Source organism: Pan troglodytes, chromosome 4, assembly GCF_028858775.2.
Source record: "Pan troglodytes isolate AG18354 chromosome 4, NHGRI_mPanTro3-v2.0_pri, whole genome shotgun sequence".
Taxonomy (NCBI): domain Eukaryota; kingdom Metazoa; phylum Chordata; class Mammalia; order Primates; family Hominidae; genus Pan; species Pan troglodytes.
This window is the reverse complement of record NC_072402.2, coordinates 14,574,534-14,602,357: the sequence shown is the minus strand read 5'-3', so window position 1 is coordinate 14,602,357 and position 27,824 is coordinate 14,574,534. Positions and strand designations below refer to the sequence as shown.

The 27,824-nt window shown below is 40.8% G+C and overlaps 1 protein-coding gene across 3 annotated transcripts in view; it reads left to right on the top strand.

The window, feature by feature from the left end:
- DNAH5 (dynein axonemal heavy chain 5) overlaps window positions 1-27,824 on the top strand; it is a 327,271-nt gene that overhangs the window by 60,918 nt on the left and 238,529 nt on the right. For 2 of the 3 annotated variants that reach the window (XM_016952957.4, XM_054684178.2), the window contains exons 2-5: window positions 18,630-18,764; window positions 21,696-21,780; window positions 26,456-26,616; window positions 27,571-27,792. In XM_016952957.4, coding sequence (XP_016808446.4) covers window positions 18,630-18,764; window positions 21,696-21,780; window positions 26,456-26,616; window positions 27,571-27,792 — 603 coding nt within the window. Of the gene's footprint in view, window positions 1-5,079; window positions 5,472-18,629; window positions 18,765-21,695; window positions 21,781-26,455; window positions 26,617-27,570; window positions 27,793-27,824 lie in introns of those variants that run through there. The other variant, XM_016952956.4, reaches the window with a different exon arrangement.

The following is a 27,824-nucleotide window of genomic DNA, read 5'->3' as shown; positions in this document are numbered from 1 at the left end:
CTAAAGCCAGGACAACATTATTTCTACAGGTATGTGGAAGTGTTACCAGGGAAGACAGAGATACTTCTTAGACAGTCTTTTCTTTAATGTATCCCTCCATTAGTGCCAAATATTCCTAATTCTTACACTTTCTACATGAAAGGCACTATGCAAGATAACATCTGGGAAGTGCGTTTAGCCCCAAGCCACTCTCTTCCTCCAAACGGCAGAACTTAGATGCTCTTAGTGTTTACTCTAAATGCATCAGCTTTCTGTGTCCTCCTCTGGAGTTTCTCCTCTCTTGCCCATCCTCTCTTTTGAATTTTGACAGATGAGGCTCCCAGGAAACTTGTGCATCTTTTCAAGATTACCCTGTATAATTTCAATCCATAAAAATGGTGACAAAATCAACCAACCATATCACTCCATTTGAAGCTCTTAGAATCACTATCTTCTTTTGTGAGTATAGCTCAAATGATTATGGCATCAATACTATATTATTGGTTCCTTTATTTCCTTTTTATTATGAGTTTTTTCTTTTTATTGTGAGTTTTAAAATTACGATTGTATAAAGAAAAAGATACTGGATGTTTATTATCTTGCATATAATCATACTGGCCTTCATGTTTTCAAGATGGAAAGACCAAAAGGAAAAGTAAAGAATTACAGCTTTATTTACATTTCCTTAGTCATCTAGTCTCCAAAATGTACTTTTTCTAGATTCCTCTGCTTCTGCTTAAGTTATGATGATTCTTTACCCAAGCTGGGAAACATGGAATCCTCTCTGACAATGGTGTCCTTTTCTCTGTTACCGGTTGTCAAGTTCCATTGTTATTTGTGTGTGTTTTTTTTCTTTCTGGTGTGTTCTATCTGTTATTTCTCATTCCTTCCTCAACCGGGATTTCTCTAGAGGAGTAGCTTAGGGGCAGCAATATATTGGACAGAGACAAGGAGACTTGCCCCTTTTATTCAGCTTGCGAGTTTATTCATTTTTAGGTGGTTTGGGTGACCTCAGTTTCCACCTCCCTCTGTTGAATTCTTTATTTCTTCATGCCCAGGAGACTGCCTTCAGTCTCTCTCTACTTCATCCTTACCTGCATGCAGCTATAATACCAGCATAACCTTCCTAAACAAGACTTTCATTAATTCAGTGATTCCTTAATTGCCTGCAAGGCCCACTACCTTAGATTGACACCCACCATTCAGCCTCAACATACCTTTCAGAGATGAATCAATCATTTTTACTTAAAATTGCAGCACAAGACGGGCTCTGTTGAATTCCAGTTTCCAAGATAATTTTTCACATATGTTACACTCTAGTTTTCCTATCTACTAATTTGAATCTTATTCTTCTATAGGGCTTGCCTTAAATTCTCCCTTCTCCAAAAAGTTTCCTTTGATCATTAGAACTCACAAAACTGTATTCATCTGACCTAATCCATTATCAGATGAAACACATTACTGTGTCATTAACCACCAAGAAGGAAAAACACCTGTCCATTAAACTAGGCTTCATTGCTTTCTTAGAATTTCAATTTTATTTTAATTGAAGCTCTTTTAAACATCACCCCCGTGCATCCATACAAAGATAAGTGCAATGAATTAGTTAAGAAACTTCTAAAACTTCTTCACATGTAGGGTCTGACTCTTCTGGGATTTTCTTCCAATCTACTAACATCCTTCCTGCAAGTTGCAGTGCTGGTGTTTTCTTGATCTTCCCAGAAGGTGACAGTGAAGATTTTTAGAAAACAACCGGGACACACATTTCTTCCTCACATGGAGCTTCTGTGGTTTGTTGGCTGTAACTTCCTGGTATTGTTGTGGCCTTGTGGTGCGACTTGGGTGACAGCTGGGTGTGCACAAGCTCTGGTAAGGACACTCATGTCATGATTTTTGTCTGGCCAACAGCAATTATAAGAGGGCATTGAATATAAGATGCAATATCATGTTGCATTGGGAATGACCACATTTCAATATGGTAAAGCGTGAAGACAAATGTGCAACGCTTAATGGGTGAAATATGGAACTCTTTCATCCCACTGAACTCATTTGCCATTTTTATATGCTGTAGTTTGTATCATTGTTTACAAGGCTATTAAACTGATGAATGTGTTTGATCCTGTTGGGCCTCAGTAAGACATTCTTAAAGATGGAAATCCATGAAAAATGTGTAGCTAGTAACTGATAAAACTTGGATCCACTCTTTTGCTAGGACATACTCAGAATTTGAGAGCAAAATTTTCAACCAGCTCTCGACTGAAATGTGTGGGTTAGGTTAAGATTTAGGGATTTGTCCTCTCCATTGATATTGCCATAAATGGTAGTCATAACTCTTTTGCAGATAAAAAATGTGGTTATATATTTCATTTATTAGGTGCCTATGAGGATCTAGGAGATTTAAATATATTTAAATCATTACCAGTCTGTTAGGTAAGTGGTTTTATTTCTAACGTCTAATTTAGGAGACAAAATATCTGATGTCACATAGCTGGGATTTAAGTTCAGGTCTGTCTGACCCCAAAGTTGCACTTTTCTATTAAGCCATATGGAACGGGATGTACATACGAGGCTTCAAGATGCAGAGTAGATGACTCCATAATTTAGAGATGAGTTTAGAAAATTTTACACTTTGGAATGTAAGCATAAAGGTAACAATTCAGAACATATGTCCACATAAAGCTTATACCTTATTTTCTTTTAAAATGACACTTATCAAAATTTGTAACATTTTTCTTGTAATTATACATTTATTTATATATTTGCTTAATATCTACCCCCAGTAAAGGCAAGAATAACCATTTTTTATTGATTATGAGATGTACATTTTTCATATTTGAACATCTGTGAAATCAGAATGCACCTTAAAATGGATATGTTTAATAGGCAGCGTTATTTTTTCATTCCGAGTGTTGATAGGATAATTATGCATTCTACAATTAATATTTTTAAATGTCTGAGTAAACATCTGTTTTTATTAGCTGTTCTATTCATAGTGTATAGCGCAGCGTCTGGCTGCGTAAAAGGCACTCACGAGCTTTTGTTCAATGAACGAAAGGGGAACTTCAAACTTTGCCTGCAGGTACTTGGATTTCTGGATGAAGCCTTCCGCCCACGTGAGGTCCATTGTCTACTCTTGTTTTCCCATTATGTCTGACAGGATTTGTGTATGACCAATATTTTCAGCCTGGAAGGATGTACTATCCGCACAGACGGGGCTGCAGACCTCCCTCGTGTGAGTCCTATATATAGAGCCCTGCCAGCTGAAGCTGTTGCCTGGTGGAAACTATTTGTAGGCAAGCCTTTCTGAGTTTCCTACTGAACAATGTTTGATCATTTCCCTCCAAATACCAGAAATTGACTTTCATTCTGGCAGGGGCTGGCGGGGTGTGGCCTGTTGTAAATTCAGCCTTGGCTTGCTTTGTTTGTGTTGTTCAACAACTTCCAGTGAGCCTGAGCGCTCAAGAAGATACCTTAAGACACCATCTACCTTGCCCCCGAGGGGTTGAAATTCAGCCACACAGACTGGAAGTCTTCGTGGTTTGCTGTAAAGCCTCAAGAGAGTCATGGTTATGCCTGCCAAACACAAAATGCATGCCATCAGCCATCTGTGGAAGTCTTCCCAGGAAGTAACTCTCCCCAAGCGATGCGTTGTAAATAGGCTGCTGCTGCAATGAGGATGGTGCCTAAAATACCATTAGGGAAGCACCGATTTAAATGTAACTAATGAAAGATAATCGGCGATGTAATGAATTGTAACATGTTTGTCCTGAGGTCATGTGTTGACGGAGGATTCTTGGGGTGGATAGGAGATGCCATGTGAGGAGGATCCGATCCTACTGCTATTTTGTGGTGTCTTCAGCACCACACAGAGAAGGGACTCAGAGTCTAGATACCGTCTTCAACACTTTTTTATTAGAAACGGACAACAGCAGCTTACCAACAACCAGAGGTTGACTTCAACAAATATCCTGCAGGGCCTGGCCTGGTGGCTTATGCGTATAATCCCAGCACTTTGGGAGGCCGAGGTGGGCAATTGCTTGAGGCCAGGAGTTTGAGACCAGCCTGGGCAATGTGGCCAAACCTGTCTCTACAAAAAATACAAAAATTAGCCGGGTGTTGTGACACTTGCCTATAGTCCCAGTTACTAGGAAGGCTGAGGTGGGAGGATCACCTGAGCCTGGGAGGTTGAGGCTGTGGTGAGTGGTGGTCATGCAGCTGCACTCCAGCCTGTGTGACAGAGTGAGACCTGCAGGTCTCAAAAAAGAAAAAAAAAATCCTGCAAACAAACTTAAACTTCCTGTGTTCTAGTTATTTACTTACCAAATAATATTGAGGTCTAAATGTTGTCTGTTAACCTGACATATGGAGGCCGTGCCCTAGCATTGGATATGGACCAAGTGAATCTCCATGTTCTGAAACCATGTCAGCACCCTGCCTTCCAAGTCAGGCTCCACAGAGGTTGACTAGCAGGATGTTACCAGGATGAGTTCCCAATTTCCTGATTATCCTTGGATGACCTTTTAGGATTTGAGTTGCTGGACTGTGAATTCCAAGGACTAAATTCTAGATTCAACAAGACCAACCTTAAGTGTCCTACCTTTTATTCAACTCGATGGGAGAAACCATACATGAGAGATCTCTCAAAGCATTTGGCAGTGTTTTCCCATTACATCTTCACAGTTAAGATGATCAAGATGTTTAGCCACATAGGATAAATTACCTTGGCCGAAGTGTATGTGCAACTGTGTGAGCACAAGTAATTTATGGACATGGTTTGCTATTTGCATATGAAATAGACTTCTTGTTCTTTGTGGTGGAGAAAATGGCTCCTATGGGTCACAATTAGCCTATCTGGCAATTAGTCACAATTAGTCACAATGCTGGCAGTGCATCGTGCTTGCAAAGTTGTTTACACAAAGTAAGACTGAGTTTCTCAACGTGGACAATATATTCAGAGCTGTGGCTTCTCGGATTTCTAATCTGATATGGTTTAAAGTTTCTCATTGTTCAAAGAAACTATTTAGATATCACTGTTGACTCAATGCTTATTATTGGGCAGTGAATAGAATTAATTGAACAACAGAAGGAGTTGTGTTGCTACCGAGCAGTTAAAATGCTTTGATTGCTTGATAAACATGATTAAGAGGCATGGTTCAACTGTATAGTGTATAAACAATATTACCCTAACAACACCAGGCTTCGAGAGAGAGGAGAGGCCCAGGGCAGACACTCTGGGAGAAAAACTTGAGTGGTATAAGTGGAGTTTTAATTTTTATTCGGTGAACGTAGTGAATAATACATGCAAATTAGAAATGTGAAAGTAAAATGGAAGTAAAAGTTTCCATTTGGAAGCCTGTTGGATGTTGAGCAGGTCTGCCAGGAGTTAGAAGACCATTCCGGAAGAGCTGACTCCAGCCTGTCCATGCACAGCTACAATGTTTAGGATTGGGAGGAGACAGCTCTGGAAGCAGAGCGTCACTCGAGTTTTAACGGTAAGGTGCTGTTGTCTGTACCTTTGCATGTGTGTTTTGGATTATCATCTGTCACACCGGGGTGGAAAAAACAAACTTGAAAAAGGTTCAAAGTCACACACTGATGAATTTACGAGAAACACATTTTTTAACTAATGTTCACATGGTGCATAGGCTACATATTCATTTTTTAAATAAAAAAAATTTTGCATCTGTAGGCTTTTCTGCACATTGCCGCTTAAACTACGCACATAGAAATTCATGCTGCATCTTTTGGGAAGATGCTTTCCTGGGGTCAAAAACACATTCATGGTGGTTTGGGCACTTTGTATTCTTTCAAACCTGTAAACTTTAGTTGGTGATTAGAAATAGTTAAGGCAGATTCTAGGCTTCAAGGTTTAGGCTTTGAAATCACTCCCCTGTTCTATATGCCTGCAAATGAGGTCACAGACAGTGAGATGCAAGGCTGTGCCTTTGGAAATCACATTGAAGAGTGAGCTTCCCTACCATAGGGCTCAGCTCAGCAGCTTTTTGTTATGCAAATGCATAGAGAGGGATTTGGAAACCTCTTCCACTGCCAATTAATGTCAGAAGAAATTGGAGGTTTCTCTAGGACTCAGTTCTCAACCGTTAACCCATGCTTCCTACTGGGCTTGATCACTGTGTCTTTTTGTGTATCCCCAGAAGCTCACATGATCCCCCCTAGCCTGTTGTTTTTACCACAAAAGAGCAGGCATCTACCTCTGAATTTTTTAAGTATGCCACCACCTGCCACCCCTCACTTGCCCAAGCCACAAGATTCTGATGCATCCTTCCCAAGGTGAGCGTCTTCCAGCCAAGCCCCTGAACTTGCTTGCTGGAGTTAGAAGACCATTCTGGAAGAGCTGACTCCAGCCAGTCCATGCACTGCTTATTCTTTAAGACCAAGTGCTAGTGTTACCTCCTCTGAGAAGCGTCCCCTGACACTTTGAGGAGGAGGTGCGAGTTTCCTTCCTGTACCCTGTCAGCACTTTCCTTCGATGTCTTATAAAGTCCTTGTCACATCACTGTAGTGAAATGACATTTGCCCACATGTCTCTTTCTCTTGCTAGATTGTGAGTTCTCTTCATTTTAAAATAATCTTCCTTTAACACAGAGCTTGGTCCATAGTATATGCTTGGTCCTTAATATATGCTTGTGGAATAAGTTGAATGAATTAAACATTTCACATGTCTGAACATTTTTCCTGTGCTTCAGTACCAAGTCTGAAACACCACAATTGATGATAAAAATCTCAGGTATAATTAATGAATTATTCTTCCTTGACATGAACTATGTTTTGAGAGTAAGTCAAGTATTTTGGAGGTTTCAATTATATATTTAGGATGCTGGTTTGGTTCACTCCACTGAAGTATAATATTAACAGAATTACCTTAATAGTATTGCAGTGTATTATGTAAATAATTACACAGTTTCTACTTAGTGCACTGTGTTAAAGAAAAAAAATTATTCAGCGACACTTGTTAAAGCATGGTAAAGTAAGACTTTATTCACGACCGTCATGTTAGGTATAAGGACCTATCTGGGGAGTGATGGGAGAGATTGGGCTCAACTGTGAATATGGCATGGCCAAGTGAGGATTTGTAGCCAAGGAGCAGGGCAGGGGTCAGTGGATAGGAAAGTGCTTAGAGGAAACATCAATGGGGAGGGGGATTCTGGCTAAACTGACGACCTACCAGGATTCTTGCTGAAGAAAGGCCAGGGGGATGAGACAGCACGTGGCGGATGGTGGAGGATGAGGAACCCAATCAGCGACTGACGGTGATCAGATATTGAGTACCCTCTACAGGGGTTCTTGTTAACTGACTTAGCAGAGTTCTTTGCTAAAACTAGATTTTACAAGGAAGTGTACAGATGGGCCTAGGAGAAGATTCAGGAACCTGACTAAAGTTTGACCAAGCAAAGAAAGTTTGTCAACTGATAAGATAGCTTATTATATTATAACTTCATGATCGAAAACGACCAATGGGAAACATTCCAGAGCTACCTAACTATAAGTATGTATGTATTTAACTACAAGTCCATATATATTTAACTAAGTTCCACGCTAAGGTCTGGAACTATTATTGCAATGATGCTATGTTATAATTAGGCTACTGTAATGTAATAATTGACTTTATCCATAAATATCATGCCAGTAACAACCAAATATACCATAAACAAAGTCAAGCCATATATCTTTTCTCTTGTATAATAAACACACATTATTTTCATTAAAAAACTTGAAATTATTCTGTATATATTCATTCGCTCATTTGCAAAAATTATGGTCCAGATCTGATGTCTGTCTTTTTTCTGCTTTTCTCAGAGATAAAGAATGCTTAGTACTAAGTTACAGGTGTAAGATGGACATGAATTCCAGACTTGTGAATTCTGTTTTTCTTTACTTCCCCAAAATGAAACTAAAGTCTATAACTTTGTTGGTTGACTTTGCTGACTTCCAGAAAAAAGAACAACTTGAAAGATAAATGGTAGTCCTCTAGACTGTCAAATTTACCTAATTGCAAAGCTGGTTTTAAAATGGAGAAAAGTCTTCTCCCCACTGCAGCGGAATGTGTGTTGTTCCTGTTCTGTGCTGTATGTGTTTGTGTTAGGGAATGCTGTTGCTCATGAACTTTCAGATTGCTGCAGGTTTTCTTTGAACAGTGAATCTCTTGTGGGTAGAAGCTGTGGGGGAAGAGAGCACACCTCCCTCTCCCGCTGAGAAGCTCTGCAGGAGGGCAGCCATTGTTTCCAGTGGGGTGCTTAGTAGAAGCCAAGACAGAAAGAACCTTTGCTCTCAGATTATCTTTTGAAATCTGAAAAGATGTCAGTTTTCTCATTCTCTGGCAAATTAACCAAACCATTTTCAGTGTGCTGTTAATCAGGCCCAGACCTGTTTGGCCAAGTCAACAAATTTCACATAGAGCAGATCAAAACCATTTCCTTAGAGCACTGGAAGGTGAATGGATCTAGGGTTTAGCTGGGAAGAGAGAGGTACTGTCTATTTAAAATTTTTTTTTCCATTTTTAGAGACAGTCTCACTCTGTTACCCTGGCTGGACTGCAGTGGCGCCATTGTAGCTCACTGCAGCCTAGAACTCCTGGGCTCAACCAATCCTTCCACCTCAGCCTCCTCAGTAGCTAGGACTATAGGCATGCATCCCCGCATCTGGCTAATTTTTTAATTGTAATTTTTGTAGAGATGGAGTCTTGCTGTGCTGCGCAGACTGATCTCAAACTCCTGGCCTCAAGCAATCCTCCCGCCTCAGCCTCCCAAAGTGCTGGGATAACAGACATGAGCCATTGTGCCAGTCCTGGTGCTGCTTGTAAAGGCCCACTGAGCACTCTCTAGCCTGAACTAGTTAAGGCCAAAAGATGCCCCATCATTATCATGCCACAGCTAGACCCTGGGGGAATGTAACTGTATGTGCAAAACCTATCCATTCCACAAATCTCTCTTGGATGCCTACTTTGTACTAAGTGCTGTGCTCTGTGACATGGCAGGGAAAAACCCTTCTAGACACCATGGAATTTAGAGCTGAACTTGTTCTTTCTATCATTCAATTTTTGCACAAGTCTAGTAAGGAGAAAAGGAGAAGTTAGAGTTAGAAGATCCCAAAATTTATGTCCTTGGGCTTTCTCTTTTAAGTTTCTACCTCAAGTGAGAACTCGGTCATACTAATCCATCAGGATCAATTTGTAAAATGACTTCCTTGAGAACAGTGATGTCAGGCTGGGCTGTACATTAGAATCACCAGGGGAGCTTTGGAGAAATGCCGGTGCCTGGGCCCCGCACCTGACCAGATAAATCAGAATTTCTCAGGGGTGGGAGGCCCAGGCATCAGTATTTTACAGCTCTCCAATGATTCCAATGAGTGGCCAGCTTTAAGCACAGTGGTTTGTTGTATGAATAAGGGAAGTTTTGGAATTCCACTCCTGTGCCATATATAACGTGAATGGTGACATATTATGTATATATTTTTAGCATATGGGTAAGGACCATTTGAGTTATATGGTCCCTGCTGCCAGAGAGACCTCTTGAAATTCTACATGACAGGCATTTCTGATTTTGGAGTGAAATCACTGTGGGGTTAGGGAAAGAGGATATATGGCCATGTGAAGGTCCACCAGATCTCACTTCAGGTCTAGAAATTTGGTGTGCAGAAAACAGACTCTAAGTTAGAATTTGGATGATGGAATATCGGGGGAGGTGAGGCTGTGGACACCGGGATATGCCTACAGCAGATTTGGGGTTGGTCTGGGTGAAAAATTCACACATCGTAAATGCTAAAGAGAGAGTTCTTTATTTGCCTGGAAGGAATGATAGGTAAGGGAGTGAGTAAATAGGGAGAGCTAGAGGCCTTGGGAACTCCAGCAAAAATAGACAGGATGCCAAAGTTTATCCCTGGACAGAAGAAAATGGATGGTACCACACGCTTAAGTGCTATCTCTTTGCAATAGAGGAAAGTGTGGCTCTTGTTAAATAGAGGAGGGCTTCACTAAAGCACCTGCTGTGAGTGGGATTAGCCAGCGTGTCATCTCTTTTCTTTCCCGAAGCCACTTTACTGAAGTGTGCTTAATTCTGGAAGGAGGTGCGGTGCTTCCTCTGCAGCTGTGGCCCTTCACCGGGAAAAATGAAACGAAAGGGGAGTCAGAAAAGGCGAGACTTGAAAAGTACAGTTAGGAGTGGAGAGTCTCTAAATTGTGGTTCTCCCAGCCAATTAGAGAGCAGGTTAGGCTGGGCTGGGAAGCACCACAGAGCAGCCTCTTCTCTCTGGGAGAGGCTGGGAAAGGAGATGGGGCCCTGTGGGTTGAAACAGAAAAGCTGGAAGACAGAGAGGGAGGCTTTTCTCTGTGGGAAGACAGGGAAATAGGGTTGATTGTAGAGGGCTCTAAGGGTAAATGAGTTAGAGAACTGCTTCCCTCAGTTTCTCTAATTCAACAAAATAAAATGGGAGGCAGGTAAAGCAAGGTTAGCTGTATTTGCTGTAAATTGAGGGGGAGCTACTATCCTACCCAGGGTAGAATTCTGTGTAGTCATTTATGTTCCAGGCACAACAGCATGGATCCTATTGGCTTAATTTTGATTCTGCAATCGTGGACTCACATTGGTCTAGAATAATTTGTTCCAGCCCTTAATTACTTGAGAGTGACTTGTAAAATAATTTTAAAATTATTTAGAGATATTAATTGAGGATCTTCAGTGTGCCAGGGCCTGTTGTTTGCACTGCTGCTGTCGAATAAATCAAAATGGAAAACATCCCTTCCCTGTAAAGCTGGTACTCTTGTAGGAATGATGAGATTCTCTTGTTATTTACTTTGTTTTATTGCTCAGGAGATAAGAAGGATCAGGTAATATATGTGGCAGATAGGAGAACTAAACCATTTGGGTGTCTTTAAAGAAAGAAAAGAAACACATATTTTACCAATAACCAGGTATTTCAGCCAGGCATACATGTTGAATAATTTTCTTTTTCTGCTCGTGAATTTGTCCTGATTCATCCACAGTTGGGGAAAGTGAAATAAAGTGAAGTTAGCTGGCCTGAGATGATCAAATCCATGTCCTTGGTTTCGTTAGCACTGTGTTCTCATCAAGTGATCAATTATCTGTGGACTTGAGATTGACATTGACAGCCAAAGGGAAATCAGTCATGGATGTATTTACCTTAGTTATTTAAGATAAGGAACTTTAACCATATAGTAGTTCTGTCTTATCCAGGGGGAATATATTCCAAGACCCCCACTGAATGCCAGAAACCATGGGTAGGATTGAACCCTATATATACTATGTTTTTTTCATATATATGTATATATATGTACATTTATATATTTACATTTTTTATATATACATATGTACATATATACACCTATGACAAACTTTAACTTATAAATTAGGTGGAGTAAAATATTAACAACAACAATAATAATAAAATAGAACAATTATAACTATGTACTGTAATAAACATTGTGTGAATGTGGTCTCTCTTTCTCTCTCAAAATATCTTATTGTACTGTATCTACCCTTCATGTGTGGATGTGAGGTGACCCGAAGCCTGCATAATGAGAGGAAGTGAGGTGAATGCTGTAGGCACTGTGATATAGTGTTTGACTGCTACTGACCATCTGATGGTATAGCAGGAGGACCATGTGCTTTGGGTGATCCTGGATCATTGAGCTATGATGATGTCAATGATTGGGTGCCGGGAGCAGACGATGTTGATGATTAATGGTTAGGTAATGTCTACAGTGTGGAGATGCTGGATGAGGGGATGGTTCATATCCCGGGTGGTATGGATTTGGACGGCATGAGATTTTATCACATTACTCCAAAGGGCACAAAATTTAAAACTTATGAATTGTTTATTTCTGGAATTATCCATTTAACACTTTTGGAACAAGGTTGACCACAGGTAATGGAAACCATAGAAACGGAAACCTTGGATGGGGATAGGAGAATGGCTGTAATTCATAGAGTACATTATTTACAATGATCTCAGATGGGGATTTTAACCTATATTATTCTCTATTATATTTGTTACATTACTGTATGAATACACATATATAAAGAACAAAATGCTCAAGTCAAACAAATAGAAATATATTCATTTCAACGTGTGCAACTGAACTTCCTTAAGTCAGATCTCTTTCTCTTTCTCAGATTCAGACGTGCAACAAAGCTAATCATGTCACCTAGAAAAACTTTTTTCTTTTAACAACCAAATATTCTTTGGCTGCAGAACCCATTCCTTTCCCTACCCACTTCCCCGTGCAAAGGTATTGTATGAGGACCTGGTATATGCAGTATGATGTCGATAACAGTGATACTGTCAGATGGAAGCAGCAGTGAGTAGGGGGAATCTGGAGCGTCACCTACTGACTATCCAAATGAGGAACTAACCTCCGAGACACTTTCAGGAGTAGGAGATGGGGTGATGGTGTTATCATTTTCTGAGAGACACAGGAGTGCAGTGAGAACTGAATACATTCATCCCAACTGGAAGCACCTGGGTACCAGTCCACACTGGCACTAAAATACCACTGATATAACTCAGGAAATCAGTGCTAGTTAACTGGTCTCCATCTACAACTCCTCGTATAACCCTTGTATGGGGTCTCCTGCTAGAGCACACTAGATAACTGTTAAGCGCATATTTTTTAAAAAGTGCTTATGGAATATCAATTTGAAGTTATGCAAAATTCTTAGTTGCCCTTGGGCATCCTATGTCTTGGTCTGGTCCTGTGGACAGCAAGGGCTTGATTCCCAACCCTGCCACTTTCTTAGTTGTGTGCTTTTGGGAAAGCGGTTAATGGTCCATAGTCTTGATTTCCTGGTGTGGAGATAATAATGTCTGCTTCATAGGGATTTTGTGACAAATAAACCAAAACATAGTGAGCAAATGATGACTAACAGAACCAAGCTGGCAATGCAACCAGGGCAAACAATGCAAAATATACACTTCAGGAGGGTCTGGGAAAAGATGTCCTTGCTTAGGCACAAAAGAACTCTCAGACCCAATAGCCCCATCCTCCATCCACTTCTGCTGGCTGCCAATGGGGTCAGTGGAGTAGATCTGTGTCAGGAACAAACCTGTCAACAAGGCAGAGCTTCATAAGGGTGTAGGAAGCTTAAACATTTGTACAATTAAAAGAAATCGTTATGAAAATGTTTTGTTTCACTTAAATTTTGATGTCCAAGATCAAATCCTTGGTCATACCATTTTAATTCGAGTGCTGTTTGATTTAGTGTGATCACCAAACTGCATGCAATTTAACCCTCACAAACCTCTTTCAAGTTGGGACTTTTATCTCCATTTTACTTTTATCTTCATTTCTATAAGGTCTCCCATATAGTTGAGGATTATAAGCCTAGAGACAAAATGAAAGACTGATCATGTATGTAGTTTATACACAGTTTGTGTATACAAGCATGCAGACTTGGACTTTGGTTCTACAGAGTTAAAGGCAAATATTAGTATTTTTTAAACATCAGATGGATAGATTAGTTTTGAGACAGTCACAGAGCTTTTTGGGGTATTCATTAGGATTTGTATTTTAAAATTTTGAGCCTGTAGATTGTGTAAACGTTTGAAGTCATGAGAAGTAGTCCACATATTGACGAAGGAATGAACCTTGGCTGTCACCTAGTCCAACACTTTCATTTTGTAATTGAGGAAATTGTGGCCTGGAGAGGTTAAATGAAAGATGTGAGGTCTTGCAATTAGTGTCAGAGCTGCGACTAGAACCTTACCACCTCATTCTGACATCAGTGCTCCTTTGTCTATGGGGGATTGGCCACCTGGGAAGCAGAGCTCCTTTCTTGTGAGGTAGTACATTAGCCACTCTCCCATTCTAAGGCAGTAATAACATATCACAAATTGCCGCAATGTTTTAATGCTGCTCTAGATTTCCTTGGACATTGAATAGGTTTCTGGCCATGTTCCCCACCCCTATTCATTGGTGCTTTTTCATGCAATGCAAAACAATTTTAGTAGGACTCCAGAAAAGTCTTGACATAGTTTACCTCCTGCCTTCTTAATCCCTCTATGCCTTCACTTTCCAAGTGTCCTAGGTGTTTCAAAGGCCAGCAGCACAAGCCAACCCCCAAAGAACTAGTCACCTGACTGCTTGTTGCTGCAGTTCCTTAGCAGCCAGAAAGCTGCAGGGTTAGGTCTGCGGATTGACAGTGCACTGTTCTAATTACTAAATATTTGTTTGACATTATTGACTTTTTTATGGTAGTTAAAAAGCTATTTCAATATTCCCAGGATACCTTAGTGTAATGCAATGAAAGTTGAGATTGATAAACATTGTGGCATTTCATCTGTATGACACTAGGATTGACTTCATATTACTTGTCTTCAGGCAATAGAACAATCAGTTTACATAAGAAAATATATTCAAGTCTTAACATGCTTTTAAATATATTAAATAACTTCTGAAAACATTTACTTAAAAATATGTCAATAATTAGCTTTGTATAAATAAAGCCGCTTTGGAAGTTTCTTTCTCCTGTGATATTTAAGTAAAAATAGAATAATTAGTCTTCTATTTTAGGGAGTGATTTCCCTCTTTTTCATTAGGATATTTTTTCCTCTGGAATCGGAAACAATTGGGTTATGAAGTAATGTGTTGCCATGGGAGAATCTTATTTAAATCTCTGTGTTCTTTGGAACGCCTCAGTTCCTTGCCATGGAAGAATCTTTTTTAAATCTCTGTGCTCTTTGGAAGCCCTCAGTTCCTTTATATCTTGAATCTTCCGGCTGTCTACTTCTTTTATTTTTAGTTTTGGCTACCAAGCATTTGCCATCTCTTTGTGTTGTTGCTGAATTCCTGGCTCCCTGGTTGACCTCTGAGTTCTCAAGCTGCTAAAGATATTTAGCACAAACTTAGAGTGATCACTTAGAGAAAAGTCTTATATTTCTCCCTGCCAGGAAGGCAGAAAACAATTCAAAACAACAGGACATCTTCCTGGCTTTAGTGACATTTGAAAAAAGTTTTAAATGTACTTTTATTTGATGTTTATGGAATGAACTAACATGTTTGTTTTTAAAGAAATGGTGAGAAAACAGGTAGATTATCTATTTTTTAAACCTGAATCCTGCCTCTTGCCACCTCCCCAGCAAAGTTGTCTCTCAGATAGGTAGTCCTTCAAGTTCAGAGAAATGTATGTCAATTACATAGGTCTAGCAATAACCTTTCAATTGCTCTGAAATCTCCAACTTTTTCATCTTTACTTCTCCGTAAGTCTTTTGTACCTTAAAAAATTCTTTCTTGACTCTAAATTTTCCTCTCTATTACTACCATACCCTATTCCTTTATAGTCAAGTTTCTGGAAAAAGTAGTTTATATTCAGCATTTTTATATTTCTGTTTTCCCAATCATCCTTTTCTCAAGTCTATATTTATTTCTGTCCAACCAATGAAATTATTCTAACAAAATTACTCTATTATTTATTTTTGCATTACAAACCATACCAAAACTTAAGGGCCTAAAGCAGAAACAATCATCTGTTATCTCTCTTTATTCTGTGAGTGACTGGGCTCTGCTGGGTGGTTCTTCTGCAGGTGCCATTGGCTGGCTTGCTGTCATCTGTAGGGGAAACTTAGGTTGGGACATCCAAGACAGCTTACTTAAATGGCTGAAAATTGGTGCTGGGGTCAGCTAGAAGGTCAGATGGTACCGCTGACCAGAAGGTTTTGTTCTCCTCCATGTGGTCTCCCTACATGGCTGAGTTCTGAGGCAACATTCTAAGTGCAAAGGCAGAAGGTGAAGATCTCTTAAGAACTAGCCTAGGAAGTCCCATCTCATTTACCCTCAGATTTTTTTTTGGTGAAAACTGGCCATAGGGCTAGCCAAATTCAAGGGGAGGGGAAATACAGTCTGTTTCTTGACAGGTTAGTGGCACAGTCACACTGCAAAAGAGCTGTGAGAAGCTGCAACCATCCTGTAAACACAGTCTCTAAAGATACCCTAATTAACCCAACCAATCCTGTGTAGCATTGTTGCTATTGGTCACTCTCCATGATTTATTGATACTACGGTTTCTTGGTTTCCTTTCTATCTCTTTGCACATTCATCCTTAGTTTTTTTTTTTTTTTTCTTTTTTTTGAGGTGGAGTCTCACTCTGTCACCCAGGCTGGAGTGCAATGGTGCAATCTTGGCTCACTGCAATCTCTGCTTTTTGGGTTCAAGTGATTCTCCTGCCTCATCCTCCCAAGTAGCTGGGATTACAGGCACATGCCACCATGCCTGGCTAATTTTTGTATTTTAGTAGAGACAGGGTTTTGCCACGTTGGCCAGGCTGGTCTTGAACTCCTGACCTCAGGTGATCCACCCGCCTCGGCCTCCCAAAGTGCTGGGATTACAGGCATGAACCACTGTGCCCAACCTCATCCTTAGCTTTCTTTATTTGCACTTCTTTTTCTCCTTGCTCCTGGGATACTGGTGGTCCCCAATTTTCTTCACTTTTTTAGTGTGTTTTCATTTCAATATGTTTGTTAGAAAATCATATGTGCACTCATGGTTTAAACTTTGATTTATTCATTCATTTGACAAATATTTATTGAATGCACATACCACCTGCTGGTTGAAAGAGCTGTTGATGTGTACTTTTGCAGGTTCTGTACTGCACAACTCCAACAGGTACCACATTGTTTTCACACTGATTTGACATTGTAGCTTTTATATTGACCATCTTCTCTATGTCTATGTCTATATGTGCCTATGTCTATATCTATATATATGTCTGTATCATATCAGTGGTTCTGAACAGGAGAAGTTATTTTGTCCCACAGGGGCCATTTGGCAATGTCTGGAGACATATTTTATTCTCAGGAGTTGGTGGTGGAGGCTACTGGGACCTAGAAGTTAGAGACCAAAGGCACTGCTAAAACCTCACATTGCACAGGACTGCTCCTCACAGCAAGAATGGTCTGTCTCATAAAGTCATCGTGCTAAATTGAGAACCTGCATGTTATCTGTATCTGCAATGCAGTTTCCCCTTGAACATTTCCAGTGGCCTGTCTGCCTCGTCCACCTGTGTATTGAGTCACCTCAAAATCTTACACATCCAAAAGCTGAACTTATGATTGTGTTGCTTCAACCTGTTCCTCTTGATGAACCCAGTGTCTGGGAATGCCACCATCACCCACCTGACTGCCTCTGGGCAGGCATCACGCCAGCCTACTTTCCACACTACTGCCAGAATGATGGATTTTTCAGTGCTGCACAGACAGCTAAACACCTGTCTCTCTTGATTTGAAACTCATCAGTGATTCTCCGTGGATTTTACATAACAGTTAAACTTTGTAATGTGGCTCAGAAAATATTTATGATCTGACTTTTTTCTCATTTCCTATTATGTTTTCCTAGTCCTTTTTAGTTCACACATCCTGGCTACCTTGTGGTTTTCAGAATGTGCTTTTGTGTCCCTCTCAGCCTTTGTGTATGCAGAAAGGCGACTGTCCTAGGAGTATGACCAACCCTCCTTCAATGCTAGGCTTCGGCCACCTCCTCCTGAAAGCTGTCCTGTCATCCCCACCCCTACCCCTTATCAACTCCAGGCTAGAGTGGGAGACCCTTCTTTTTGCTCCTTCTCTGTAGACCCATAAATGCCCCTGCATTTGGAGACCCATAAATCTGATGCCCCTGTGGCAACTGCCATGCCATCTGTCATATTTAAATTCTCAGCTCACATCCTGCCAGCCAGGCCATGAGCTTTTTTGAGGTTACCAGGTAGTGTTAGTCTCTTCAGTGCTGGCACATATTAGGGGTTTAACAAATGTTTGTTGATTAAAAGAAGGGATCCAGAGGGGCCACTTTTCCTCTTCCCAGTGGGAGCTACTGGTTGGCATTAAATGTAATGTATTATTCCAAGAATGAATTGGAAGCCGAATGTCTACCAGTGTCAAAATAGTTGAATAAAGTATGGTACATTCATACTGAATATTTTTGCAGCTTTTACACAGGATGGAATAGTCTGTATTAAACTAGAAAGAAGTCCATGATGTATTGTTAAGGGAGAAATGCATGAAAACATTTTATAGTATGATGTAAATATAGGTGTTTGCATATGTTTGAATAGGATTGTATGATCATACAGTATAAGGAAAGACATGCTTCAAACTGCCAACATTGGTTACATTAAGCATGCCTTATTCTCATAATTAACAACTGATAGTTAAAGAGCAAGCAATGGTATTCAGAAGTTAATTTCAAGACCAAATATGTAGCTGTAGATAAACAATAAAGATAGGAGATACTGTAGAAAAAATATTACTTTAATGGCTTAGGAAAATGTTTACAAAAATGGAGATCTCTTTTTTTGATATTCTGTTGAATGCTTATATATGCATAGAAATAGGTGTGTAAAGATTTAGAACAAAATGTTAACAATAATAATTTCTGGATGGCAGATGATTTTTCTCTCTTTTGGCTTCTCTGTATTAGGCAATTTCACAACAATGAGCATGCTTTATTTTCATAAGAGAAATAAATTATTTCTAAAAATAGAAGATAGTACATAAAAATTGGTACCATTAAGCTGTCTGTTATCTGGATACCTAAGACTTGGAAAAACAACAATTGTATGAAATTATTACAAAATGAATCCACTTGAGAACAGCAGTTTCCATGTAACATTTTTGTTCTTTTCTTTTAGCAAAGACTGAAGGAAGAGAAGGAAGCCAAGCGGGCTCTTTTGGATGCGAGGCATAACTACTTATTTGCAATTGTGGCTTCCTGTTTGGACCTGAACAAAACCGAAGTGGAGGATGCCATTCTTGAAGGGAATCAGGTGGGATGCGTTTGACTTCTCACTGACTTGATGATGGAGGGCACAGATGGTCTGTTGACACAGTCCGGTGGCAGGATCCCATGCTGTGCCCAGAGGGAGGTGCCTGTCTTAACGTGGACAGGGCTCCATTCTGACTCTGTACTGGTGCTTGCAGAATGAGCTTAAGGCTCTCCAGCTCTCCATGTTGAATAGGGGCATTTATAATTGTGATTTGAATTCCGTGATTCTGATGGCATTGTCTGCATCTGTCTACATCCAGTGAAGCTGGGCTCTCATGCCATTTTGGAAACTAAAGCCAGGGAACAGAATCTCCTCTCAAGTTGCCGATTCGTCTTGTGTGCATTTCCCCTGTTCTAGGCACTGGATTTGTGCCATGATTTTCTGGCTTTCACTTTGGTTTGGCAGCTGAACCTGCTTTCTTTTGTTCCTAACCTGCTTGCTTTGATTCCCATCTTCTGCTACAGTTTTTCTTTAAAACTGGGGGTGTGATTTGCTTTGTGTTTGACCTTGGTTGGGGAAGGCCAAAATATGGGAAGATATAATTTCCTGGGCAGTGAGAAAAGCATATAAGCAGCCCTATGATGATTCCTGAAGATTTTTTAAAGAAACTAATTAGACATTAGGAAAAAAAAGAAAGGAGACAAGCCCTTTTTGCTGACAGGGTGCCACGCCATTGGGAATTCTTTTCAGTGGTAGTCTTGTAAATTTTAACAACTGGATTTGGGCAAGGTTGGAAGAAGTAGGCAGGGAGGTACTAGTTTGAAAATCTGCTAATTTCTGTGGTGTAAATTCTCCCACAATGGCTGGTTCCAAACCACTATCATCATGTTAACGAAATGTTGAGTTGGAAAGAGTTATGATCCATTGGATATCCTGGGCCAGTATGAGCCATCTGTGGCACACCACTGGCTTCATTCCTTCCTGCTGGGCTACTCTGGTGGGGTTAGTAGGAGTTGGGGAACAATTAAGAATGGATAACACGAAAATGGGTAAACTACAGGATGGATCAAGCAGGAGCTGAGGAAATGTGCTTCTCCTCTTTCTCCTTCTCCTCATAGCTGACACTTATTGAATGTTTACCATGTGTCGGTCCCTGTTCTCAGTCTCTTTCATCTGTGACTTTATTTCCGTCTTCATAATACCAGGAGGTAGATAATATTATTCCCAGAATATGGAGGCATAAAAGCAGAGAGGGCCACTTGGGGAGATTGTTCCAGAGGTGAAATGCTTAACTCCACCCTGCTTCCCAATTCAGACATCTGGATTTGGGAATATGCAAGGGGAAGAAGCAGGCAAAAGTTCAGCTCTGTAGGGATACCAGGTTAAACTCCTATGTCAAGGTCAGAACCCAGGAATGTCAGAACCTGGAGGTTTAAAGAAAGCATCTGGCTTAGGCTCTCAAGCACAGAGGGGAGGGATAGGAGCTTCAATACTGGCTGTGATGGAAGCATGCCCTTCACCGCATTCTTGGCCTGGAATTGAATCTTGGGGAGTCCTTCCTCCTCGTCCCTGTGGCATCTTCAATCATGGTGGAAATTGAAGGGGACTTATTTTTCACATTTAATTGTTCAGGCTAGATTTTATCCTTTAAAAACATTATTTTAAGATGTAGTAAATACACATAACATAAAATTCACCATCTTAACCATTTTAAGTGTACAGTTCATTAGTGTTAAGTACGTTCACATTACTGTGCAATAAATCTTCAGAATGCTTTTTATTACAAAAACAGAAACGCTGTACCCATTAAACTACCACTCCACAGTCCTCCTTCCCTCCAGCCCCTGGCAACCCCCTCATTCTACTTTTTGTCTCTAGGAATTGGACTATTCCATAGGTACCTCACACAAGTGGAGTCATGCAGTGTTCGTCTTTTTGGGATCGTCTTATTTCACTTAGTGTAAGGTTTGCAAGCTTCATCCATGTTGTAGCATGTGCCAGGATTCCCCTCCTTGTTAAGGCTGGATTATATTCCCTTGTATATGTATACCACATTTTGTTTATCGCTTTATCTGTCTCTTTCATCTTTTGTGGAAGCTATTGTGAGTAATGCTACTATGAACATGGGTATACCAATATCTCTTTGGGAGCCCGCTTTCAATTCTTTGGGATATATACCCAGAAGTGGAGTTCCTGGATCATGTGGCAATTCTATTTTTAGTTTTTTAAGGAGCCTTCATACTGTTTTCCACAGTGGCTGCACCATTTACATTCCCACCAGTAGTGCTCAAGGGTTCCAGTTTCTCCACATCCTCGCCAGCACTTGCTATTTTCTGTTTTTTGGTGGTAGCCATCCTAATGCCTAACGGGTGTGTGGATTTTATCTTTTTATTTTCATATGAATTCCAAAATGTGCTACTGACTATTTAAAAGAAGTGTTTCTGTTGGTAGCAGGCCATTTGTTAGACTTGTAGACTTACAGCGAACCTCAGGGATGGGACTCTTAGTCCCAGCTTAGTGCCAGGTTGCTTACTGGAAGGTGTGTTCATAGTCAGATATGTTCTCATGGCAGTTTTGGTGATTATTGCAATTTAATATTAATTATCTCTAGAGTGTTAGACTAAGTTTTGAAAGGTTTGTTCTTGCTTATCTGCAGTTGACTGAAGCACTCATCTCTATTTAAATCTCCCTTCAACAGCTCAACACTTTAGGGAATTTGCAAATATGGATGGACAATGCTTTTCAGATGTGCATAAGTAGCAAATATTTCTATGATTCATGAAATTACTTTTTTGAACACAGTCTTTACTATGGTGAGACATTTATTCTTTTGATGTAAATGCTCCCTTTTTTATAGGATACATTAGATGCAGTCCTGTTTGAATAAGAAAGATGACAGTAAATTTTCCTTTTTTATATTATTAATGCTGATTTAATTGCAGTTTCTAATTTGGATTGAAAATCATTATCTTGCCTTTTTCTTTTTCCCAGATTGAAAGAATTGATCAACTTTTTGCTGTTGGAGGTCTCCGACACCTCATGTTTTACTATCAAGATGTGGAGGAAGCAGAAACAGGTATCTGAATTTGATGTGACATAACCCAGAAATGTGTTATTAGATTTATCTGAGGGTAGCTTGAAGAAGAAAGCTACTGTGAGAACGGACCTGTTTCACCTTGCGGGCGGGAGGGAGGTGCATGTGTGGGTCCATGTGGGAAACCATTAGTGTGTAGGGTGTGGCCCTGTGGAAGAAGTTCTGTTTCACCTCAAGGATGGAGGACAGATTACAGTTGGTATTTAGCTTGGTTGTTCTAACTTTATTGGAGTTGTCTCGTTTTCCTTCTCAGGCTGTGCTGGCAATGAAGATAATAAAGTAGATTACGTTTGACTTCCTTTTCTTATATTCTAGTTCATTCTGTGTTTTATGTTCTAGAACTTATAATGGGCACCTGTTTCACATGTATATAGGCATTATTTCTTTTTAACATAGGAATTATTGCCAGTATGTGTAACACCCCTTTTTAGTTAACTATCACATTGTGTTAATTTTCTACTGACTCTGCTTTAAATAAATAATATTGGATGACAGGTTTCATCATTCTCATTTATGAAAAATTTGCAAATCTTTTTTTGTTGTTGTTATTTATTATTATTATTTTTTGAGACAGAGTCTCGCTCTGTCAGCAGACTGGAGTGCAGTGGCGCAATCTTGGCTCCCTGCAACCTCTACCTCCCGGGGTTCAAGCAATTCTCCTGCCTCAGCCTCCCAAAGTACAGTCCCAGCCTGTAGCTGGGACTACAGGTGCGTGCCACCATGCCCAGCTAATTTTTGTATTTTCAGTAGAGACGGGGTTTCAGCATGTTGGCTAGGATGGTCTCGATCTCTCGACCTTATGATCCACCCGCCTCGGCCTCCCAAAGTGCTGGGATATAGGCGTGAGCCACCGTGCCTGGCCCAAATTTGCAAATCTTTCTATAGATTCAACTGGCGTAGTCCATTCTACTTTTAAGTGGATTAATGTAATTTTAAAGGCCTAAGTAGGAACATAAGTCAATATCTGATTAAATGTATTATTTAATATATTAAAATATCATATACATCCTTTTTATGACCCATTTGATAAAAGGGAAAATAGCTATTGCTCTTGGCATATAGTAAGACTATACTTCTTTGTTTAAAAACTGAAGAAATTATGCAGGCAAATTCGAACTGGCATTTTCTCAAAGCTGTCAATTTGATATTTTGTGCTTAGAAAGCTTATTACATTTTAAGTGAAAAATCAAGAGATAGAAGGTTTGGTTTCTACACCAGATTGCAAAACATAAGCTCAAATGAAAGATCAAGTTTATCCATGAACGGAGCACTGGATGAAACTGGCCTTCTGTGTAAATTTTACTTGGACCAAGAAGTGTTCGTAGGATGTAAACATAAAACCAAGTTTAACCTTTAAATCTTCTCACTGGTGATAGTCCTTCTTCTGAACTTGGATTAGAATGCAGGCAATCCTGTGACTTTCCTGGATGTTCTTAGATCACAAAAAATTCTATAGTCATTTCAAATTACAAACACAACCTTAACTCAAAAAGCAAAACTGTCCAGTTGATGGAAAGCGAACTATTCTTCCCTCCTCATCCTTGAACCTCCCATTTCTCTGAAGGTTGAACTTCTCAGTAGGAGAAGAGGGAGGACCATGTGCTCTTCTCCCTACCTTCATCTTCTACCCCTTGTCCACATCAGCTTAACTAAAGTGGCTGACTGTGTGAGGCCAGAGGCAGGGCAGAGGTAAGAGGGAAGAGGGGCAGGAAAGTTTTTACTGGACTGGCACTGTCATGAGCTGCTGACCTTGCACTCTTACCTTGCTCTTGTGGGCATGGTGGTGGGTTCTCCCGAGGTGACAGGCTATCCTGATGATGGCCTCTGAAATTTGGTAGTCTAAGCCACCAGTCTCACTCACTCTGTCCCATCCTCCCTCAGGTGCTCCTTTTGAGTAGGATTTAAGGTGGCTCCAGTCTGGCTCTTTTCAGCAGGGGCCCCACCTGGGTTCCTAGGTCCCTGCCCTCCATGGTGGTGCTGTTAGCTCCCAGTGCAGTCCAGTTTCTCTCTATCTGCCTTATTGAGCACTGTGCTTAGATTTCTTGGTCAGGTGTCATATCCCAGTCATTTTGTTCCTAAACTCCAGGAGACATAAATCAAGCTCTTTAGGTGGTTGGGTTGAAGACCTTGTTTATTGACTGGAGTGACTGACTGTCCTGATTGTAGCACTGAAAGTCCTGCATCCCAGGAAATCCCCCTGTCCTGGGCAAGCTGGGACAGTTGCAGTCTCATTCTTGACCTGAGGTAAAAGTAGGAACACTTTATAACCTCACCGTTTGCATAGCATGATATGGTTTGGCTCTGTGTCCCCACCCAAATCTCATCTTGAATTGTAACTCCCACAATTATCACGTGTCTTGGTAGGAACCTGGTGGGAGGTGATTGACTTATGGAGGTGGGTCTTTCCTGTGCTGTTCTGGTGATAGTGAATAGGTCTCATGAGATCTGATGGTTTGATAAGGGGAAATCTGTTTTGCTTGGGTCTTATCCTCTCTTTGCCTGCTGCCATTCATGTAAGACGTGACTTGCTCCTCCTTGCCTTCTGCTATGATTGTGAGGCTTCCCCAGCCACGTGGAACTGTAAGGCCAATCAAACCTCTTTCTTTTGTAAGTTGCCCAGTCTCAGGTATGTCTCCATCAGCAGCATGAAAACGGACTAATACTTAGCATAACTGTCCTCACAAAATCCTTCCTTAGTCTACATGCTCTTGACCCTTTTGCATTCCGATGGGGGCCAGAGAGAAGATGTCTAATCAGTTCTAGGACAACAGCTTTGAAATTTCTGCAGAATTTTTTTTTTCCTTTGAAATTCTGTTTTCTGATGTCTATCATGCGTTGGTGCCTTGGTTGAAACTTGTTGCCTAACATCTTATTACTCATGAGACCCAGGTGATATTAGCCAGGAGCAGGATGCAATTTTGAATGAGGGGGAGATTGATCTTCTAGTTACCTTTAATGAGGGTTCACTGTCCAAGCCCCAGTCAAGGTCTCTAGCCTAGCACCATGGGAGGAAGATCCCTGAGGGAGGATTACTCCAAGAGGTTCCAATCCCAGGATTTTAGGATTCAACTTCTGGTCCACTCCCCATCCCAAAGTCCACCATTAGCACCATCCTCCCACCGCAGTGATCCTGATTGAGCTACTGGTCCATTTGGAGATCTAAACATTTCTTGGGCAGGTAAGAACACAATGAAATAGCTCAGAGTGTATTCTATGTACTTAAATTATCTACTCAATGAGCCACACGCTTGGATTATCAAAGATGACTGTTCAAGTACTGATAATAATAATGCTTACAGAGGCTAGTATTCTTATGTGCTTTTCTAAGGACTTTACACAGTGTGTTGATTTTCACAACAATTTCAGATGCTAAGTTCTAGTATCATTCTTTTTTTTTTTTTTTTTTTTTTTTTTTGAGACGGAGTTTTGCTCTTGTTGCTCAGCCTAGAGTGCAATGGTGTGATCTTGGCTCACCACAACCTCCATCTCCTGGGTTCAAGCGATTCTCCTGCCTCAGCCTCCTGAGTAGCTGGGATTACAGGCATGTGCCACCATGCCCGGCTAATTTTGTATTTTTGGTAGAGACGGGGTTTCTCCATGTTGATCAGGCTGGTCTTGAACTCGTGACGTTAGGTGATTCACCCGCCTCTGCCTCCCAAGGTGCTGGGATTACAAGCATGAGCCACCACGCCCGGCCATATTATTCTCATTTTTAAGATGTGAATATGAGAAAATGGAGGCACAGAAACATAAAGTAACTTGCCAAGGTCACGTGGCTGGGAGTGCAGCCTGAGATTGAAGTTCTGAGAATCTGACTCTAGAGCCCACATTGTTAATCATTAAGTGGTCCTACCTCTACAAGACCCTGACTGCAGCAGTATTTGCAAGATAACCAGGTATGCTGACTATGACAGAGTAGGGACAGCATGGGGAAGTGGGGGTTCCGAGTTTTGTAGTCAGAGCTGGTTTTTGACCTTGGCTCTGCCACCTATTGGCTGTTTGACTTGGAACATGTCACAGCTGCCTCAGAGTTGTTTTTGTTTTTGTTTTTCAGACTGAGTTTCGCTCTGTTGCCCAGGCTGAAGTGCAGTGGTGTGATCTCTGCCCACTGCAACCTCCGCCTCCTGGGTTCAAGTGATTCTCTTGCCTCAGCCTCCCAAGTAGCTGGGATTACAGGCGCCCACGACCACACCCAGCTAATTTTTGTTTTTTTTTTAGTAGAGACAGGGTTTCATCACGTTGACCAGGCTGGTCTTGAACTCCTGACCTCAGGTGATCTGCCCGCCTCGGCCTCTCAAAGTGCTGGGATTATAGGCGTGAGCCACCGCACCCAGCCGGGTTGTGAGTTTTAATAATGTACACAGGGTACCTAGCAGAGGGTCTGGAACACAGTACATGCCAGTAGATACATTGTCCTCCTTCCCTCTTTTCACTGCCCCTGAAACAACAATTTTGAAGTGAACCTATGATCTGGAATCAAACAGATTTTTTAAGATCCCTGTACGGCTCATGCTAGAGATTGTTCAAGAGGTGGACCCACCTAAGGCACGTGGACAAGTCAAAAATGGCAATATTTTAACAAGGAAACTTCATTCCAAAGGGAACCACATGAACCGCAAAAAGCATTTGTGAAACTAAAATTATTTTGCTTTTGTAGGACAACCTGGCTCTCTAGGAGGGGTAAATCTTGTTTCTGGAAAGATTAAAAAACCTAAGGTGTTCGTGACCGAGGGAAATGATGTGGCTCTTACTGGGGTATGTGTGTTCTTCATCAGGACTGACCCTTCCAAAGCCATCACCCCTGACAACATCCACCAGGTAAGGGGCAAGAGCCATTGTTTACTCTGAATTACCAAAAAACACACAACTTGCACACAAATATTCCTCTGGTGGAGACAGTCATTGTATTCACTACAGTATCTAAAACTACTTTCAGAGAAGTATTTTTTAAAAATTTAAAGAAAGAAATTAAGAGGACATTCCCTTTAAATCTTTTGAGTAAGAGGACTTAATATTCAATTTATTAACAGAAATTGATATAACCTTCTGGGTGTGTGTATAACAGTGAGGGCTTTCTTTTTCTAAAGAATTCCCCATGCATAATTTACTTAATGGCAAATTTTATACATTTAAGATAAGATTTCTGAAAGTGGATATATAACTTTATTTTTTTGTGCAAAGTAAAATGCATCTGTACAAGTTTTCCCCTTCCCTCTGACAGGTGCACTATCTTCTTGGAGCAAATAAACTGGTAAACATCTGGTATTCTATTTATTTCATGCTTTTATTTTGATGATTACAATTTAGAATAGTGTAAAGCTTATTTCTTAACCAGGTTGTCAAACTGATTTTTTTTTTTTTTTTTTTTTTTTTTGAGACAGGGTCTTGTTCTGTCACCCAGGTTGGAGTGCAGTGGCGCCATCTTGGCTCACTGCAGCCTCTGCCTCCTGGATTCAAGTGATTCTCCTGCCTCAGCCTCCTGAGTAGCTGGGATTACAGGTGCCTGCCACCACACCAGGCTAATTTTTGTATGTTTAGTAGAGATGGGGTTTCACCATGTTGCCCAGGCTGGTCTCGAACACCTGACCTCAAGTGATCCCCCCACCTCAGCCTCCCAAAGTGCTGGGATTACAGGTGTGAGCCACCACACCTGGCACAAACTAATAATTTACTGGGTATTTGGTAAAGTGACAACATTTAAGAAATGACTTAGTAGTTGTGTTGCATTTGAGGATGATTTTTACAATAAAAGATCTCCTGCTTGTTTTCCAGGAGGTGAGTTTTAACATGTTAGATGCGGCAGATGGAGGCCTGCTCAACAGTGTGAGACGTTTGCTGTCGGACATCTTCATTCCTGCTCTCAGAGCCACGAGCCATGGCTGGGGCGAGCTCGAGGGACTTCAGGACGCAGCGAACATTCGCCAGGAGTTCTTGAGCTCCCTGGAAGGCTTTGTGAACGTCCTGTCGGGTGCACAGGAGAGTCTGAAGGAGAAGGTGAGGACGAATAAGCTGTTCCTTTAAAAATG